General features: G+C 37.8%; 1 protein-coding gene across 2 annotated transcripts in view; it reads left to right on the top strand.

Moving 5' to 3' along the window:
- Positions 1-18,033, top strand: part of SNX9 (sorting nexin 9) — a 61,031-nt gene extending 42,998 nt beyond the window's left edge. For both annotated transcript variants that reach the window (XM_074537681.1, XM_074537680.1), the window contains exons 11-18: positions 884-987; positions 3,283-3,386; positions 6,105-6,182; positions 11,307-11,383; positions 12,343-12,432; positions 13,810-13,924; positions 15,323-15,414; positions 16,720-18,033. In XM_074537681.1, the coding sequence (XP_074393782.1) occupies positions 884-987; positions 3,283-3,386; positions 6,105-6,182; positions 11,307-11,383; positions 12,343-12,432; positions 13,810-13,924; positions 15,323-15,414; positions 16,720-16,767 (708 nt within the window). In that variant the 3' untranslated portion in view covers positions 16,768-18,033. The remainder of the gene's footprint in view (positions 1-883; positions 988-3,282; positions 3,387-6,104; positions 6,183-11,306; positions 11,384-12,342; positions 12,433-13,809; positions 13,925-15,322; positions 15,415-16,719) is intronic.
- Positions 18,034-18,581: the final 548 nt, after the last annotated feature.

Raw genomic sequence — 18,581 nt, 5'->3', positions numbered from 1 at the left:
ACACACTTTATTATGCTTTTTTAAAAAGAGATTTTAATATCTTCAGTAAATGATAAATAAAGTAAGTAAACCTTCAGTAAATAATGGTTTCTTCATGATTGAGCTCCAGCTCTGTTACTAATTAGGAAATAAACAGAAACACTCTGCTGCTTTCTCCTCAAAATAGTCATACTTCTGAATACACATAGAATTTGCTGAAAAAGTAAATTATCCAGTCTGGTCTGAAAAATTTGCAAGGTTCAAATCCCCTGTGACTGAGGTCACAGCTGCCCAGTTTTGAGTCAGAGGTTGAGCTACCAACCATACTTCTAACCAGAATTGTTCTGTGATCCTGTAAGTAGAGGCTTAATAACATATTAAATACTAGTCCTGGTGAAATGCTAGTTGGATGGTTTAGTGGGGAGTTGTATAATTCTGCCAGCTAGTCAGCACTTCTTAGTTTCTTATTTATAGATGTATAAACAGAACAGATGTTGCAATACATAGGTAATTTTTAACCACTAAGAACTTAGAATGATAATTGCATCATAGTTTCATGATCTTCTTGAGCAGCTTCTGATAGGAGACTTAACCTCTGTGTGGAGACAGCTGAATGTCATTGTTCTTACACTGTATCTCAGTAATAAACAAGAAGGGTCTGTTGACCCCAGAATATAGATAACAAAGTGCACAAAGAAGGAGGGGGAGAACTTTGGGAAACTGTAAAAAGCCTTGGCTCCTCTGAAGATTTCACTTCTTAATGAAAGGTTTTAATTCAGAGGTGGTCTGTTGATTAACGGTTCTTCTAAACATTTAATTCACTCCTTAAGCATGTGCTTTTAAAGAAGGGTGAGTTTTGGTCAAACTTTTTGTCTCTTTTCTTTTTTTTTTTTTCCTTTTTAAGGAGTGGAAAACTGGAAAGAGGAAGGCAGAAAAAGATGAAACTGTAGGAGTCATGATCTTTTCTACAATGGAACCAGAAGCTCCTGACTTGGACATGGTAGAAATGTAAGGTGATTTTTTTTTTTTTTTTGTATGGGCATATGCATCTGGGTATACAACAGATGCTGAGATAATCCAAAACTCAGATACTAAGTGTCCATGTATATTCATGGATTTGAGGAGGTATTCATCAAGGCAGAGCTGAAAATTTGTTTGAATAATGAGATTTTCATATCAACCCCTCCAATACTTGCTGGAACTCTATCTGATGTCTTTTTGACCTCAGTGGCTGAATGGTAATCCTGAAACAATTTATGTAAAATTACTTGATGGGATAGAGTTCTATCAGATCCTATGGAGTTATGTTTTATTTTGCTGTGGAAGTGTGGTTTGATCTTTAATCTTTCAACAGTTCCAAAACATGCTAAGCTTACCAAGTAGCTTAGGATAATTGTAGATGGACCAATTAGCAGAGCAATGTTTCTGTAAAATAGTTGTATGTAATGTACACATAGTATGATTTGAATATCCGTAATCCATGGAAAGCTATTAAACATAAAAATTATTTAAATTACCAAATTTCATTTTGAAAGTGCAAATGTATATATTTCTTTTATATATGTGTATATTACACATACATGCACTTTTTAATGTATATTCTGTAGGTGATAAACCTTTGGGTTTCACAAAGTTAAAGACTGGATTTACTATGCAGCCTTCATTTCACTCCTTTAGACTTAATAATTTTTCTCTTAGAAGATGTAGCATGTATGACATGCTTTTCTTACTGTTCTGGAACACAGAAGCCTGGCTAATGTTTTGTGTGTGTGGATGAACTGGACAGAAGTTTTTTTAGTGGCAAAGCAGTAGTGTATCTGCACCCAATACAGGCTTTATGCAAGGGATGCAGTGCATATTGAATGGATACAATGGCTGTGTGATAGCAGTTCTGTACCAGCAGAAAAACATGCACATTTTTAGGTCACTTCAACCATGGGGATTTCAACCTTGACTGCTTTGCTTTTGTGATGTGGTTTCTGTATACGCCAGTGGGTGAATGAGAGGGAGGACTTTATACCCAGGGTGCAGGAGAGGGAATGTGCTACATCCCCATCCCTGGCAGAGAGTGCCCAGCATGTGGTCAGCCAAACAGGTAGTGCCCAAGCAGGGAGGGCACACCAGCCTGAGGAGAATGCTCACCAGGGGCTGGCAGCCTGGAGTAGTGCTGGGGGACCTGTTTCCAAGCAGTGGCAGGGGTGGCTGTAACATCTCAGATGTCCACATGTTCTAGTGCGCGGGAATGCTGTTAAAAGTGTGTGAGTCTTGAAAGCCATTACTCCACTTACAAAGTGGGCAAACCAGCTTGTTCAATAACTGGTAGGTTCTTCAGTGTGAAGATGTTCTCTACTGAACAATTTTGCTACTATTTTGAGAGTCCTGCACAGGTTCATGAGCATTTTCAGTGATCTTAAGACCACAAAGTATGAAGTTTAGAAAATTAAAGGATGTTTTGTCCCTGAGGTAAGGGGAGTAAAGCAAGAGCCTCTTAGAAAGCCTGGGTGCTGGTTTTGTGCCCATAACTATGTGTGTGTGGTTTCCAGCTGAGGAAGGAAGTGCTGCTGGGGAGGTGGGAACCTCTGGGTTCTTGGGCCACAGCTGGAGCTGCTGCCCTGGCTCTGGGGAGTCACTCGGTGTCCCCTTGCTGTTACAGCTGTCTCATGCAGGCTTTGGCTGAGAGCATTTGAAAGATTGGATGCAGTTTAAATAAATTATAATATACACATTTTGTTTTCGTTTGTAGAGTTCACAAATCACTGCTGTGTATGCAGTGCTGTGATAATGGAAAACTGATAGCTGCATGCAGACATGCTTAAAGAGGAGTACAAAGGCACATACTAATTCAGAATTCTGGGTTTTTGCTCCCTATAATGCAACTCAGCACAATGATATTGACAATATAATATGAAAGTATGCATATATATCTCCCTAGGAGAGTTGCTATATTACTTTCCATTCACCTATGTTAGATTTCCATCAAAATATCTGATACAGTTATTTTCTTTTAATTTTTTCATTGTTGTATGAATTTCACTACTTCTATTACATTGTAATAAGAGTGCTAGTCCAGTGCCACGTGTCTACGAGTCTAACAGAGGAGGAAAGATGGAACAAATAATGTCCATATTTAAAGAGGAGAATTCTGAATTCAGTGAAATGGCAGAAATTTCAAGGAATTGGTTTATGTGTCTGATATTTTTTGAGACAGAGTTGACATTGCTTAACATTTCAGTACTGTGTTTAAAGTTAGCATTATGCATGTATTAAACTGTTTTTTGTTTTTGCTTTCTCAAAATGCCACAGAGAACAGAAATGTGATGCAGTGGGTAGGTTCACCAAAGCAATGGATGATGGAGTTAAAGAGCTGCTGACAGTGGGACAAGAGCACTGGAAGAGGTGTACAGGGCGTAAGTGTCCTTCTGAACTCAGCACTCATTTCTGTGGTGCTTTTCTCTCCTTTTTTTTTTTTTTTTTAATGTGTATAATTCAAGACACATCTTTAAAGAAACTCCTAAATTATCATGGGAGTTGTTCAGCATTCTGGCTATTTTCAGTCTAAGAGTATAAACTGTGCAAGTTTTTTGTTAATATGTTTGATGTGGGGCTTTTTGTTGGGTTGTGTGGGGTTTTTTTCTTTATCTCAGAAATATCTGTTCCCTGCCTAGAGGTTTAAAAATACTTAAAGGTAAATAATTCTAGTAATGCAGCTAATGCCCTTGTTGGACCTGTTCTCATATATTGGTCATTTATTTGAACTTTAGTGACATGGGCAAAATAGACCTGTTTATTTTATGAAATCATACTTTCAAATAATTGCATCTTATTAACCCCTTATTTAGGATCCTTGCATGCTAGGAGGAGTGATTTAAAGATGAAATGAGTTTAAGAGAAAAAGAAAAGAAAAACCAACTTGATTCTAACTTAATCTTTAGCCCAATTCTTTTTTTTTTCCTATCTTGTCTCTTCCTTCCCACAGATATTTAGGGTTGCAGAACTTCACACCAAGTCCCTATGACTCTGCCTGGGCTCTAATTTCCTAGTCCACAGCAGTGTTCAGTGTTTGTGGCCACCACAAGGCAGCTATTGAAAGGAAGCAGGTACTACAGCTGAGGATCATAATAAGAAACACTTCAGGGCAGGCTGTAGTGTCTGGCAACCAAAGACCTATCACATAAATCTCCTTGAATCACCCTAATTTTTTTATACTCCTTTAAACTCCCACAAAAAACCCCAAAACATTGTTCACAGAACTTAAAGTATATCTCCTGAGTTATGTTTTTGCCTCTTACTAATCAAACACTACAGCTAAATATTTGGGGCTGACCAGAGAGGATGGCAAGCGTAGAAGTTCCATCTCTCATGGGAGTGACTACATTAGACTTTAGTATCTATAGGTTGTTAACTTTAAATTATTTACATTTCTCAACTTTGAAGAAAGGGTTTCCTTCTACACACCACTGACCTTCCTGCTGGACAAAAATAGTCTAACACATGACAGAGCTCTAACATAGTACAGATCTTGCTTCATTAGCAAATTATACTGAGGGGAAAGTGGAGAACAGGGGAAGGAATAAGGTTCCTCAGATGAGACTAGAAAAACAGCATTGCTTTCCAGGTACAGAAGCAATGATCAAACCAAGGGCTGGCTGTGACTTAGACGCTAGAAATTCAGTATTTTTTTAACTGCCAAACTCTTCCTGAACTTACAACACTAGTGCTTTAGATACCAAATGACTCTTCTAATACTTACAACTTTTAATTAGTTAGCATACATGCAGCAATACAGTTGTGATTGTGTTTTTTAAAATCTTAAAATTTTAAGGGTTTTTTTAAACTTTTAATTTTCCAGACATTCATACTGAATAAAAAAAAAAAAGACTGGTAAACTGGAACATGCAATATTTTAGTAGTCTCTTACGTTTTAAGTTCCCTGTCAGCTCTAGACTTGACTGTTAATCAGAAGTATTTTTGGCACTCACTGAGCCATACTTACATGCCTTCCATTCAGTGAGATTTAAAATCACTGACAGTGGAAACTTCTTAAATACATGTGAAAATAAACCAAAGATTCTTCACTAAAGTTTCCATTGGAGATTCAGTATCAGTGTAATGGCTGATAACAGAACTCTAGTGCTCTAAATTGTACTCAGAGTGTAAGACAGACCAGTTATTGTAAACAGTCTGACTTCTGGAGAAGAGCTTGATCAAAGAGAATGAATTAAATTAGGCAGTTGGGGTGGGAGGTTGATTTGGGGAGTTTGTGGTAGATTTTTATACTACACAAAGGTGTTCTTCTGTAAAAATCAGATACTGTGGGATGCTAGAACAGCTAAAAACCTTCTATATTGCCTGAGCTGTGTACCCCCTGAATACAAATATTTGATAAAATCCATACCTACTTGGGGTTTTTTTCTGCTAGGATAGGCAGCATATAAAAAATTGCTTTTGCTTTTCAGATTGCTTTTTAGGCCTCTGGAGTGGTGTTGTTCAAAGTGTTAATAATGAATGCACTCATAAATCACAGCTGATTGATGTAATTGTGATGGAGTAATTTATGCATGCATATTCAATAAATAGATTGTAAAAAACAATTTTATTATTCAGATACTTGCATAATTTTTATATCTAGATAATCTTGGTTTTAGTGCCTTTAAATACAAAATTCATGATTTGTGGAGAGTTTAGGTATTATGGGTCTGTATAACAATCTCCTCTCTTAAAATATTAATGACACCTATTCTTGATATCACACTGGAGCACTTCCCCTCTTCTTCCCCCATGAGGGGGAGGGGGAAAAAATCTCACTGTATGCATGGGGGGATTGAGCTAGAAATGCAATGAGATTTCATTTTTTTTAAAAATAGCATTCACACACAGTTTCCCCAACTGTTTGTACCTTTAAAGAATCCAGATTGCAATTGCTTTATCCAGTTTTGGAGCATGTGTAGCAGGGGAGGGGGTAAAGAATAGGATTGTAAATGTGTCACTAAAGAAAATGTAAAACGTAGTTGGTTTTGACATCTGCTTCATCAAGTTTTGGAAATGCTGCAGATTTAGTCTCACTTACCCATGTCGGTTTTTTGCTTTTGTTTCCCCTCCTTTCTTCCTCCTTTTCCCACTTTCAGCACTACCCAAGGAATACCAGAAGATAGGAAAAGCATTGCAGAGCCTGGCACTGGTCTTCAGCACTAGTGGATACCAAGGTACTTCCATAGATTCATTTGTACTTTGCTTAAAAAGAGGTATTTAATTACATCATGTTACATTTCTTTTTCTGAAGATCTTAATGCTTTCCTCTTTGAAGTTTAGATGTCAAACAGGGTTCTGGAAAAAATTCTAAAACCTTTCTTTTGTGTATGTTATGGGGTTTTTATGTTCTAGTCTGCAATCTTGTCTTCTTTCACTGTATAATCTTGTGGTGGGTTGGTGGTGATGGAAGAGTTTAGTTTGATCTCTTAATATATAATCTGGTCTCTGAGCTAACTGACCAAACATGCTGGAGCATGTTTGTGTTATCAAGGGAAAGGAGAGAAAAATGAAAACAGCTGTCACAGAACTATTGTGTGACTTCATGATACAACAACTCCACACATAGATGGAAGACTTACTACAAAGTTTTATTATCCATTATGTGGGCTGGCTACTGTAGCCTTTTCTGTAGGGTTGGCTATTGCAGCCTTTTCTTGTCCTTCACCTTTGCTTCTCCTTCAAGAGCCCTAAAAAAGAGCCTGTCCTGTTAGGTATGAGGGAGGGAAAAGGAGGGCATCAATTGCTCAAAGTTTTCCTAAAATGTCATCTTTAGACCAAATTTAAAAGATGTTAAGCTCTACTGATGTTTTCCAGACAACTGGAAAATATTTCCTCATAGACAGAGGGTGCCTGTTGAGTCAATTTTCCCTGAGATTCTCCTTTCAAAGGTGTTTGAGGTTTTGGGTTTTTTTCTTTTTATACTGGAAAGCAAAATTACTGTGTTCTAAAACCTTAAATGCTATAGTATAGAAGCCTACTGAAATGTGTCCTTAGAAACAATCTTAGAAATTTTAGTTGACCAGTACTTACTCATCTATATCTTGCTTTATAATCTTAAAACATTTTGCCCCATAAATGATGTACTAAAAAGCAACCACCTGAAACACAGATTTCTCTGCTGCTGGAAGTTTTGGAAACAGGCATTGTGCCCATAGCTTTTCCTCATCTGCGTCCTGTACTGCAACAGGATGACTGCTTAGTTAGAATTGAGCACAGCAAATTGCTTCAAAGTCACTTTTGGATGTGAGACTGAAATAGGGGATTTGCATGGTTATGTATTCTTAGCATGGGTTAGAAAACTGTAAATCCTGCCTGGATAAAATCCGTAGCAAGAAGTCTTGAGAGAGAACTGAAAATTGCTTGGGTTCTAGCACATTCTTTTGCAGGGTAAAGGGAAAACTGTATGTTATAGTCCCTATATATTCCCTATATATTCCCTATATAAAGCTAGGATACAAAATTGCAGATCAGCCTTAGAAAAGAAAGCTTTGATTTGATTTCCAGCATCTTTGATTGGTATGAAAAAATTGATCCCATGATAGTTTGGGAAAAAGGCAGGCATGTCTGTCTTTGCTTTTTGCCCAGTCATAGCTGGTTGCACCTGTATCTGGTTGAGAAAAGTACCCTTCCTACAGATGCCTTTGCCTTGATTCCGTGTTTTGCTTTTTTCAATAACTTGTGCCCTTGTATTATTTCCAAATTAATAATATATGGGATTCTTTGCTTTTTAATTTGAGTTCCCAAGAAGAGAGAGCAAGATGTAGATGTGGCTTTAAATGGCTTCATCACTTCTTCTCTCACTGTCCTGCCTGCTGCTCATATATGGATTCACCTGATCATTCCATCAGGTACAGGTCTATGGATTAATCAGTCTCTGCAAGAGATGTAAGCACCTGGATTAAAACTGAATAGGGCACAGCTTTCCAGGTGTCAGTATATAAAAGAGGGCACATTGCTTCCAATGAAGAAATAGTAGCTAAGTTGAGTGTGATGTATGATTTTTCTGGACTGTCAGTAAAGAGGAATTACTTATTCAGCCATGCTTAAGGACACGCAGTTCAGTTTCTGTTGGGAGCTGAATCTCTTCATCCTTTGCTTTTTTTTCATTTGGTTGGGTTGGTTTTTTAGATTTCTTGTAATACTAGCATTCTGAAAGTTTAAGCATGTAGGCCACTGATGATTGCAATGACAGAATTGATGACAGAAACATTTCCAGATACTGGTAGCTGACTTCTGACATACTGCATTTACTGTTAATTGTTCATTTGCATAGTCAGGATGAGATGTATCTATTGCCTGTACCACTTTCATCAGTGATGCCTTGCTCTGCAAAGCTTTATGTGTAGTGATGTCTTCCGCCTTCTCTTCTGATTTCCAGCCTAAAATATTCAAGATTGCACCAGCCAAGATACACTTGTTAATCTGACTCTAGCTCGTTTCCTCGTGCTACAGAATGAGCCTTATCTATTTATTGTCAGCCCCAGTGTGTTAGGGATCTGTCCCCAGTATTTGCAGAGGCAAGGGTACCTTTAAAACTCTTAAGGACACTGAGAGGTTCTGATTTAACTTGGCTATGGGCTTATGTACTGTCCAGTTGGTTCAAGAATGTGCACTTTGCAAGCATGATCCAGGTCCAGAAATGCATATTGGACAGTACCAGAACATGCCTGGAAGTGTCCTGCAGCCTGGCAATGTGTTGCCTATGCTACTGTGTCACAGGATACTCTAAGGTTAACACAGCCTTAAATAGCATGGCTTCTCTTTTGCGGCACCAAATCTGGAGGAGTCTTTCTCCTATATTAAGAAAATGTGAATGACTGGTATGCCATTCAACCATAGTAAACTCTCCTAATCCTACCTCACCCCTCAGGAATTCTGTTAGGCAGTTACACACAAGTTTCGCTATGCTGTCAGCTAGCAACAGGCAGATCCTGCTTTACAAGCTGCTTGTGTGCTGAACTTATCAGGTTGAGGTGTACTTATCAAGAAAAGCTTTGCTGCATTTGCTGCTAGTAAATCAAATTTTGTGATTTTTCCTACTGAATTATATTAAAATGTACTTTGAAAGAAAAGAAAACAAAAATACTTCTTGACAAAAAAAATTTCTGTCCCAGTCAAGGCTTGGAGTACTAGTTCCCCCAATATGTCTGCTGTATTCCTTCTGAAATTATCATCACTGGCATTTACCAAGCACCTGGACTGCTAAGAGATGTTCTATGACACATCTCCAAAAGGCTCCTCATAGTTTTACGTCTTTCTTAATCTCCTTGTGACAGTATGAAGACTGTAAATCAATGAAAATACCTGTTTCTCCTTGTGGTTGGGTTGAAATACCTGTGGAATATTAATTCCATTTTAATGCTCTTTTTATAGCTACCTTCAGTCAATGCTTTTAGGCCCCCTCTGTTTCTTGTGGGGATATATGTACTCAACACTAAACATAATTTTGTTATAAATGTTAGCAACATGTGGGGCTTTCTGCTACTCCATTAATTAATGGACTGTTGACATCCTGATGTATCCTTGCACTGGGACCCAACTCAGCTTTCACAGACTGAGTTAGGAAGGCAATTCCCAGCTTTGCATTGGTTCAGAAGCTGAGAATGCTAAAAATTAAAGATGATTGGTTTTGGGAGGGTTTGTCTAGATCCTTTGAAGCTCTGATCTATGAAGGTTTTCCTTGAGTCAGTACAGAAGGGGAGGATTTTGTTGTTCAACTTAAATATACATACATATTCTTCCTCTTATTTTTTTTTGTCAGATATGGAAAGTTACCATATTTCATGGCATTATAAAATGAACAGCAAACATTTAGACCAATGTGGCTTCTAACTCTGAAGCCACACCTTGTTTTATCCCAAAATCTAGGAGTCAGTTGCCTAAGCAGCACTTACTTCAATGTTACTTCTGAGCAGACAAAAGAATTCTGAAATACTGAAAATACTTAAGCCTTAAGCCTGAAATAATAAAATTAATCACCTTCCAATTTTTTTTATTTTTTTACAAAAAGGTGAAGATATGTAATGAATTGTGTACCTCTTGAGTCTCACAATGGGAATTAGTCTTGGTGGCTTTATTTTTATTTTATCCTAACCGGCCCAAATAGAAAAATAATTATTTGTTTAGCAGTGTTTGTGTTACTGGACTCATTAGTTCTTAGGATTGGTCACTTTGCCTCAAAGCTTTTTGACTTTATGAAACCAATCTAATGTAAAGTAGGAATCGATTGATAGAACTGAAGCAACATTCAGTCATTACCTTGTTTCCTTAAGGAGATGCTAAAATGCAGATTAGACCATATGTTGTAGTAAAACAAGATACTTTATGCTCAGATTAATCATTAATGAAATCTATGGTACTTTTCAATTAAGTCACAGGTTAATATCTGTACAATAAAATCAAAAAGTTCATAAAAGACTAACCACTGCCTAATATCAAGACATGTCTGAAAGTATAAGAAAACTTTTTTTCTTAAACTGAAGTTTGATATCTGCAAACTCTACCTTCGCCTTTCTACTCTCTACCTCAATTTGCTTTCTGTACTGTTGACTACGTGCTTTGGACAAGCTAACATGGATGGGAAGGTGAAGTTGCATGAAACATACAAGAATGTAAGGCTTGTTTCCATCTTTGACCCACGTAGCCTGTCCTGTTAGTACTACAGTGTTATGAGTGCTTGTGCTGTTGTCTAGCTTAGGATTTATGGTGATGTTTGTATTGTTAAGCATAGATTGTAGGGTCCTTTGATCCGTTTCATATGAGGATGAAAGTTAGAAACTCACTCTGAAAAGCAGTGATTTTTAGAGGGCTTGAAAATATTGTCTAAGAGTTCCCTAAAAGATCAGAAGTCTTGGTGTCCAGGAAAAAAGTTTCTTGGGCCTCCTTTTGCTTCTCTGACCTTTGAACAGTTATGGTCCAGGACTGTCAGAGAGCTCAGGGGTAGTAGCACATCAGCTTTGTCAGTCCATCTTTTGTAACCCTCCTCATTCTTCCATCCTTTCCATCCTGGTAGACCTCCTGTTGCCCCATGTGGAGGAATACCTGTGTATTTAAACTGCATAAAATAATTAAATGTGGAAGTAAGTAGTGCTAGTACTGTGGTAGAACAATGATTTTCTACAAGATCGTTAGTTTTCCTCCTTTAATGTTTTTAAAAATTCTTTATTTCTGCTGGTTATAAAAGGATGGCTAGCCATTTATTATTGTAAATAGGCTATTTTATAAATTTGCCTTGAATCAAGGCAAGTTTTTTGTTGTAACTGACCTACTGTAATTTGAACACTGATGTTTACTTCTAGGAGAATCTGATCTCAATGGAGCAATAACAGAAGCAGGGAAAACTTACGAAGAAATTGCCAGTCTTGTAGCAGATCAGGTAGGAGTGTTACCAATGCAATGGCACAATGTGTATACAAACATATCACCTATTTGGATTTCTTCTGACTTTTCTTTTTTCCTCTTTGATTAAAATATAGCTGCTAGTGCTATAGACCAATTAAATTGCTATTAACACTTTTAAATGCATTATCATCTTCTTTTCTATTCTGTGTCAGGTCTGGGGGAATGTGATGAGAGGGCATTTCTGTTGGTCAGAAAGCCCACATTCTGGTTTCTTAAATACTAAAATGATTGTTTGGTCTTTAAATGTGTTCATTTTTTGTTGTCTGTGAACTGTCTTCATTACTGATACAAAAGAATGGTATTTAATCAAGGACAGAGTTTCTGCCTTCCCTCTGCATTCCCCAAATGTCTACAGGATCCAGATTTTGCTGTTGCTCCATGTGGGGGAGTACCTGTATACTGAACCTGCTCCATTGCCTTTACATGCAGTTGCCTGCTTCAGTAAAAATCTGGCTTAAATAAACCTTGATTGGTATTCAAGACATACATTCATGTTTAGCATGTTATGCTTAAAGTCTCCAAAATGCAGATCCTCTTTATCTTCAAGGCCAAGTCTGAAATTTCTTAAGACACCTTTCCACTTTGACACCTAAGGAGATGCACCTGTGCATGTACATATTTGTATATGTAATGAGAGACTGCTCTGGAAACTCTTCTTGGGTGAAAAGGCAAAACCCCATCACTTCATGAGCTAGTGTTAAAAGAACAGAGGCATCTACACAATTATGCTCAGTGCCTTACTCTAAAAAGCTTACCTTTTTTAAAAAACCCTTTTCATATATTAAAAACTTGCATAAACAATTCATATTTTGGTTTGGTTTTTCTTGATTCATTCCCTTTTTTCCCCTTTGCCCTCTCTTGGCATCATAGTTTCTTTTCTATGATGTTAATTTGCACAGATACTTTTACTTACATGTATGCTTTGTTTATTAGCCAAAGAAAGATCTTCACTTTTTGATGGAAACAAATCATGAATACAAGGGATTTCTTGGTTGCTTCCCCGACATCATAGCAGCTCATAAGGTATGTGATGAGCCTTTCTTTTTAAGTGCTGGGCAGTGGGGACACAAGCAAAAGGGGTGGTATGGTACCTTGCATTTGTGTAGCAGCCTGGCCCCTGCTGCTGAAACACTGCAAGTTCTGCGAAACTGGCATGCTGATTTTTAAAATAAGACGTACTTAGAGGGAAGGAAAACTAGAATTTCTCTCAATAATATCATGACTTTCTGCCATAGTAGAGCATGATTTTCTTCAGGTTGACTTCATGTCCCAGTGGGGTGAATAGCAGTAGTGTAAATTTGTAATATTTGAGCCTTATGTGATAGTTGATAATAAAACCATATGAGTATTGTAGGAAAACTTGTGTACACTTGTGTGGCTGGCTTGCTGATATGTGATAAATAATCATGCACTGCATTGAAGTTTCTTTAATATCAAAACCCAGAGATCAGAGATAAGCTCTAACATTTCTGGGGGGGAAAAAGCCAAACAAAATACCAGCAACAAAACCCAACCATTTTGTTCTCTGTAATACAAAAGCCACGGTGTATAGTTTTGGATATTCTGTTTTGTTTTAGAGTTTTCCTTATGGTCTGCTGCAATGTATTTAAGGAAACTAAATATTGTGAAGTATTAAAACAAGTGCACAAGTATGTGAGGTTGGGGTTTTTTGATCACTTGAAGTGTTAAATGTATAAAACAAGAACATAAGAATATACTTCTAAAAGCAACAAAGAAAAGCATATCAGATATGTGTATTCTTTTTTCAGGACGTTTGCAGTCCTTCATCCCACAGAATCATTGGGGGGAAATACCATAAAAGGAGAAGAAATGTTTTTAAAACTTGAAACATAAGCCTACTGCCAAGAGATATGTAAAAAGATTCTCTTGCATGTTGTTTGGCACAAATACATTGTGTAGGGGAGGCATATCTTTTTATGCTTGTTATCTGTGTGACTCAAGAATTTTCCTGAATCAATGGCTATACATTGCATTGAGTTGTAGTCTCTTGAAAAACAGCGTTATGTTGCCTTCTCTTGTAAAATGTGCAGAGATGGTTCTACAAGCTTTTGGATGTCAGTTACGTTGTTAATCTGTAATTTGAAACTTGGTCCATTTGTCCTTTTTGTATATATTCTTGTGCATTACTGCCTGTACCAAACTCATTTTGCTGATGAGTCTGATCATGCCTATGCTGGAAGTCACTTTTTGCAAGGACTCTTGGGATCAGTAAAGTGAAATAACAAACTTTGGATGAAAATGTGAGAAGGCAGAATCGATCATTTTGTGTACATATGAGTACTGAATGCAAACTCAAAATGTAGCTAGTGGCATTTTAGATGACTATGAACACCCCTAAGTTGACTACTCTTTTAACCTTTCTGCATTTGGTTTCTCCAGGGAGCAATAGAACGAGTGAAGGAAAGTGACAAGTTAGTTGCAACCAGTAAAATAACGCCACAAGACAAACAGAACATGGTGAAACGTGTGAGCACCATGGCTTATGCACTACAAGGTAAACCAAATTTTGAGCTAAATGGCAGTGTTGTAGACCTCTGAAAGACTTCTGTTAAGCATCATACTTTGAAAGAAAATCTTTTGCTACCAGGAATAAAACCTGGGCATGAGTTATTTGTGGGGGCTTTTTTGTGACCTGCTTAGATTTTTCTAAATTGCAGTTATTTTGCCTCTCTCTTTTTTTTTAAATCTCACATTGCTATTGCAAAAGACACATATTTTGAAAATGCAATTTAAAAACCCCAAAACAGCTTCCCCAGACTGATTCTTTGATGTGAAAGTAATGTCTCAAATAAAAGCATGCACTCTGGTGCAAGAAGCAGGTCATCATTAGCAGAAGTGTTTTTCTGACCTTTAGTTTAGTCAGACATAATCCATCTCCCAGCTGAGATTCATGTTCTTTTTGATAAGATCTTTATTTCCTGGATGTTTATCTTTTTCCTCTTTAGGTTAGAGGTGTTGTAAATATAAGGTGCAGCACACTGGGGAAGTGAGTAGTCAGGGCTCAATCCTGCAGGATATCAAGCCATTAAGTGCATCCTGTTACTGACTTCAATGAGATTACTCATTACTGAGGGGGATGCATCATTTTTGGATGATTTAAAGATAAGAGTACTCAATATATTATGTGACGAAGTCAGAGCAGCACACAGAATTGATTTTAAAGACAACCTCATCTCCTAAGAAAACTCCTCATCACCTTCCTCTTAGTAACAGTGACGCAAGAGGATTGTGTTTTATGTGTGATAATTGTGGAAGAGACCTCTAGGATGACTTTTACAATGTAGCATATTTCTTCTCCCTCCATTGATATCCCAAAATATATTTTAAAACTTCTTTCAGCCATAAGCTGTGATCTGAGATGTAGAAATTGATGTAAGGTGTTGCAGATTCAGTAATGCTGTTTCTCAGGTATCTATTGAAACACCGTAAGTCAAGGAGTCACACACTACTGGCTATATCTTTTTTGTTGAGCTAAGTATTACTGTAAGCTGTTGGCTTACAATTTGATATCTATACCCTTGGAAATCTGAATGTCCAAGCCAAAATTTTATTGGAAAGCCTTCAGGAAGGAACAGTTACCTCAGTAGAAGAAAGTCCTGCTCGTATTTTTTATTGAATCTTTTTGCACCTGAGTGTTGTAATACAAGAACCTGGCTTTGTCCAGGAAGCACCCAGGTTGACGTGTAATTGACCCCCTAGCAATCTGACAAACAATTTCACTATAACTTGAGTGCTGCAAGCAGAACAGGTTGTGGAAGCATGAGAACAGTCCTCCCCTGCTGGCAGGGCTGGACACTGAGCTTACTGCAGAGTAACTAACTTGAACTGAGTGAAACTGTTCCTAATTATAAATGCCTCTGTTAAATAATTTGTCTCCTGGGTCTGCTTGCAGCTGAGATGAATCACTTCCACAGTAACCGGATCTATGACTACAACAGCGTCATTCGTCTCTATCTGGAGCAGCAGGCGCAGTTCTATGAAACGGTAAGGACAGGGCTTCAGCACTGCTGCCTGGGCATGTACTGTGCTGCTGCTTTATAGGAAATGCAGTCTTTAATCCATGCTCCCACAGAACACCTATTTGAAGAATTGTACAAAAAATTGTAAAAGGAATTGTAAAAAAAACCGAGAACTGAAAGAATGAGTTAAAATATTTTCCTATAGATACTGTCTTATGTACATGATTGTTACAATTGACCCAGGAGAACTAAGAACCACTGTTCAGAAACCACATTGTTGATAGCTTGACTTTTTTCTTCCCCCCAATGCCGGTACTAGGGTTACAAAGAATTTTTGTTCTCCAATGTGTAGTAAGCAAGGCCTGCTTACAGGCCTTCTGCTGCACTGAACAGAACAATAAAACATTTCAACAAAACTTTCCTCCCATAGGATGGGAGTGAGAAGGGAAGCTTTTGTGATTTAAAGCCTGATATAGACAGTGTGGGGCAGGAGGGACAGGAAAGTTTCAGGTGACATTAAATATTTTAAATCTGAGCACTCTCCCTGTAGTTCTCATTTGACAATGTTCTAATACATGTATCCTTTGTGATTTTTAAAAAATAAACCAAGGACAAGCTTTCTAATGTGATATGCTGATAAAACATTTGAATTTGAATGTGCTGCAGCCTGACTTCTATCACTAAAAGGAGTGTCATGAGTAACTGGTGCCCCTTCACAGCCATAAAAGTCACCAGTGGACTTCAGAGGTATCTTCAGTGGGTGACAACTCTAGGTCCCCCCATCAGGTCATTTTGCTTGCTTTTCTTGAAACATCTGGTGGGGTTAGGCTTAGGTTGCCCCTTACCATCATTCAGCCTCTTTTCCAGTCTATTTCAATCCTTCTGGTTGCAGCCTCACCAGTTTTCTTCTATCAGTGCTCTCTCCCTCAGTACATATTCATGTGTGGGGTCATGGCTACCATGAGAACTGTGGGGAGTGCACAGGAGCTCTGTTTTGATGTTTCAGCCTTGCTTCAACAGGGAAGTGGGTTTCCTGGAAAATCTGGCTTTGTTCCTGTAGCTCTCTGGTGCAGTGCAGTGCTAGACAGGCAGAATAACAGCCCTGCCTACAATGCTTTCTCCAGCACAACTGGAGCAGTGAAAGTACCAAATAACCAAGGCAGAAAGTGTATGTAATGGAATGTTTTGAGAGTCCTGCATACACAAAACCTGCAGTAATGCTTGCAGTTTTTCATCATATGAGGGAACACCTAATTTGTTAGTCTGCAATCATATTCCTGCACAGTGTAAAGCAACTACACATTAAATATCTTCTGTTTCTTTGTTTCAGATTGCACAGAAGCTGAGGCAGGCACTCAGCCGCTTTCCTGTGATGTAGAGAATAAGGAGTATTCAACAATACAGAACAACTCCAAAGTGCTTTTCTGTTGTGGGGGCAATGCTAATAAAAACTTGTTAGCCTTTGCAAAAAAAAATCCTAAAAAACCCCAAACCAACAAGAATCAGTTGTTAAAAAGTATTATTTCAAATTTTACTTTATCAGCCTAAATCATACAGTAAGGCTCTCCTGTCTTGAAAGCTCTCCCATTTATATCATTATTTAAATAAAAACAGGTGGGTAATGCTGTCACTTATAGGGATCTAAATTATCAAACTGATATGTTGCCATGGACTTCACAAAGACTTGTCTATCAGATGTTATTCCAAAAACTCTGCATCAACACCAGAGTGACACATTTGTAGCTTTTTTTTTTTTTTTAATGGGAAAACAGACAAACTTAAGAAAATTACCTAATACTCATTATATTCAGTTGAGCTCTCCAGCAATTCAGTAACCAGGAGGAATTATATTCATGTATGTTCCTGGCACATGTTTGTGATATCTCCTGAATGAATGCCTTGTTCTTAAGTTTTGCTTCCCATATGCAGCCATGGCATCCTGCTCCCAGTATGACTTCTGGTAAATATAAATCATTCTTCCCTCTCTTCTTTTTCCTTCTAACTAAATCTTGTTCTTGTGGCACACCACCTCGGAGCTTATGTCAGGCTCACTTTTTCACTATGCACTGTGTAAGAAGACAAAGTACAAACAAGGAACGAGCCATTCAGGAAAGTGTGAAAAACAGTTTTCCAAACCAGCACTTTGACACCCCCAGTGTTATGCCATAAGGCACTGGTGTTTCTCAGTGCTCTACAGGGCCAGCTTCCCCTCTGACAGTTTGTAGTGTTTCAGCAGAGGGGACAGTGCCACATCTAACCCCAACTAGCAGACATCCCCAAATTCCAGCTAAGCTCAGGTCTTCGTGTAGTAGTGTGGTGTGCTGTTGGTTCAGGTGAACTTTTTGTTGCCTTCTGATGCAAAATCAAAGGTGACAAAAGTACTGAATAACATCATTAGTTATTACACAAACTGTTCTTTGATCATCAGCTTTTATCAAGTGACTCAGTATCCTCTTCCATACTACTGAAATACCATTTGAGGCCTTGGCTTTTCACAGAATCAAACCAAAAAAAGCCACCACTACTGTGTTCAGAATGGGCACCAAGTACAGTAACTCATTTCTTGCCATAGGCAAGCAGGAAAGCCAAAATACAGTTTCTACTAAAATGTGCCTAGAAAATAAATATTTTAGTTTAAAAAAAACCAACTAAAAAGGCATTTTACCAATAAGCCATTCTAAGTGACGGGTACATTCTGCCAGTTCAATAGTTGCCTTACTCTGTTTTGCATTGGTGTTACTTTTCTGTGCTAGAAGGAAAATCTGGGTCTGCCTGAATAACCTGAAACCAAACCAAGCCAGACTAGGCCTAAGTCTAGATGCTTCTTAGTGTCACGAGTTTTGTTCACCTTTTATAAACCTTGTCTTTTTCTCCTCCCAATTTTAGTTTGCTTCCAAAATTCCATAGAGCAGTGTTGTTTGATACAGCCATTTAAATATGTACAAATTGTAAAGAATGTGTATAAATGTTTTACACCAAATGTAAGATCTGCTTGCATGTAGAAGCAGCTTATATAATAAATTGTTACAATGTGTACAGTAAATTCTGAAATCACTTTTTCAAGCCAGCATTTTTTTAGCATTTGTATATTCACTTTTTGGTAATGAAATCTCTTTGTAACAGACTCTTCTTTTGGGAGGGGGAAGGGGGTTCTTTTTACCAATCCTTAAATAGTTCCATATGCACTAAAGT

The sequence above is a fragment of the Zonotrichia albicollis genome, chromosome 3, assembly GCF_047830755.1.
Source record: "Zonotrichia albicollis isolate bZonAlb1 chromosome 3, bZonAlb1.hap1, whole genome shotgun sequence".
Classification (NCBI taxonomy): Eukaryota; Metazoa; Chordata; class Aves; order Passeriformes; family Passerellidae; genus Zonotrichia; species Zonotrichia albicollis.
The sequence above is the reverse complement of the archived record's forward strand: the minus strand, read 5'-3'. Positions and strand labels throughout refer to the sequence as shown.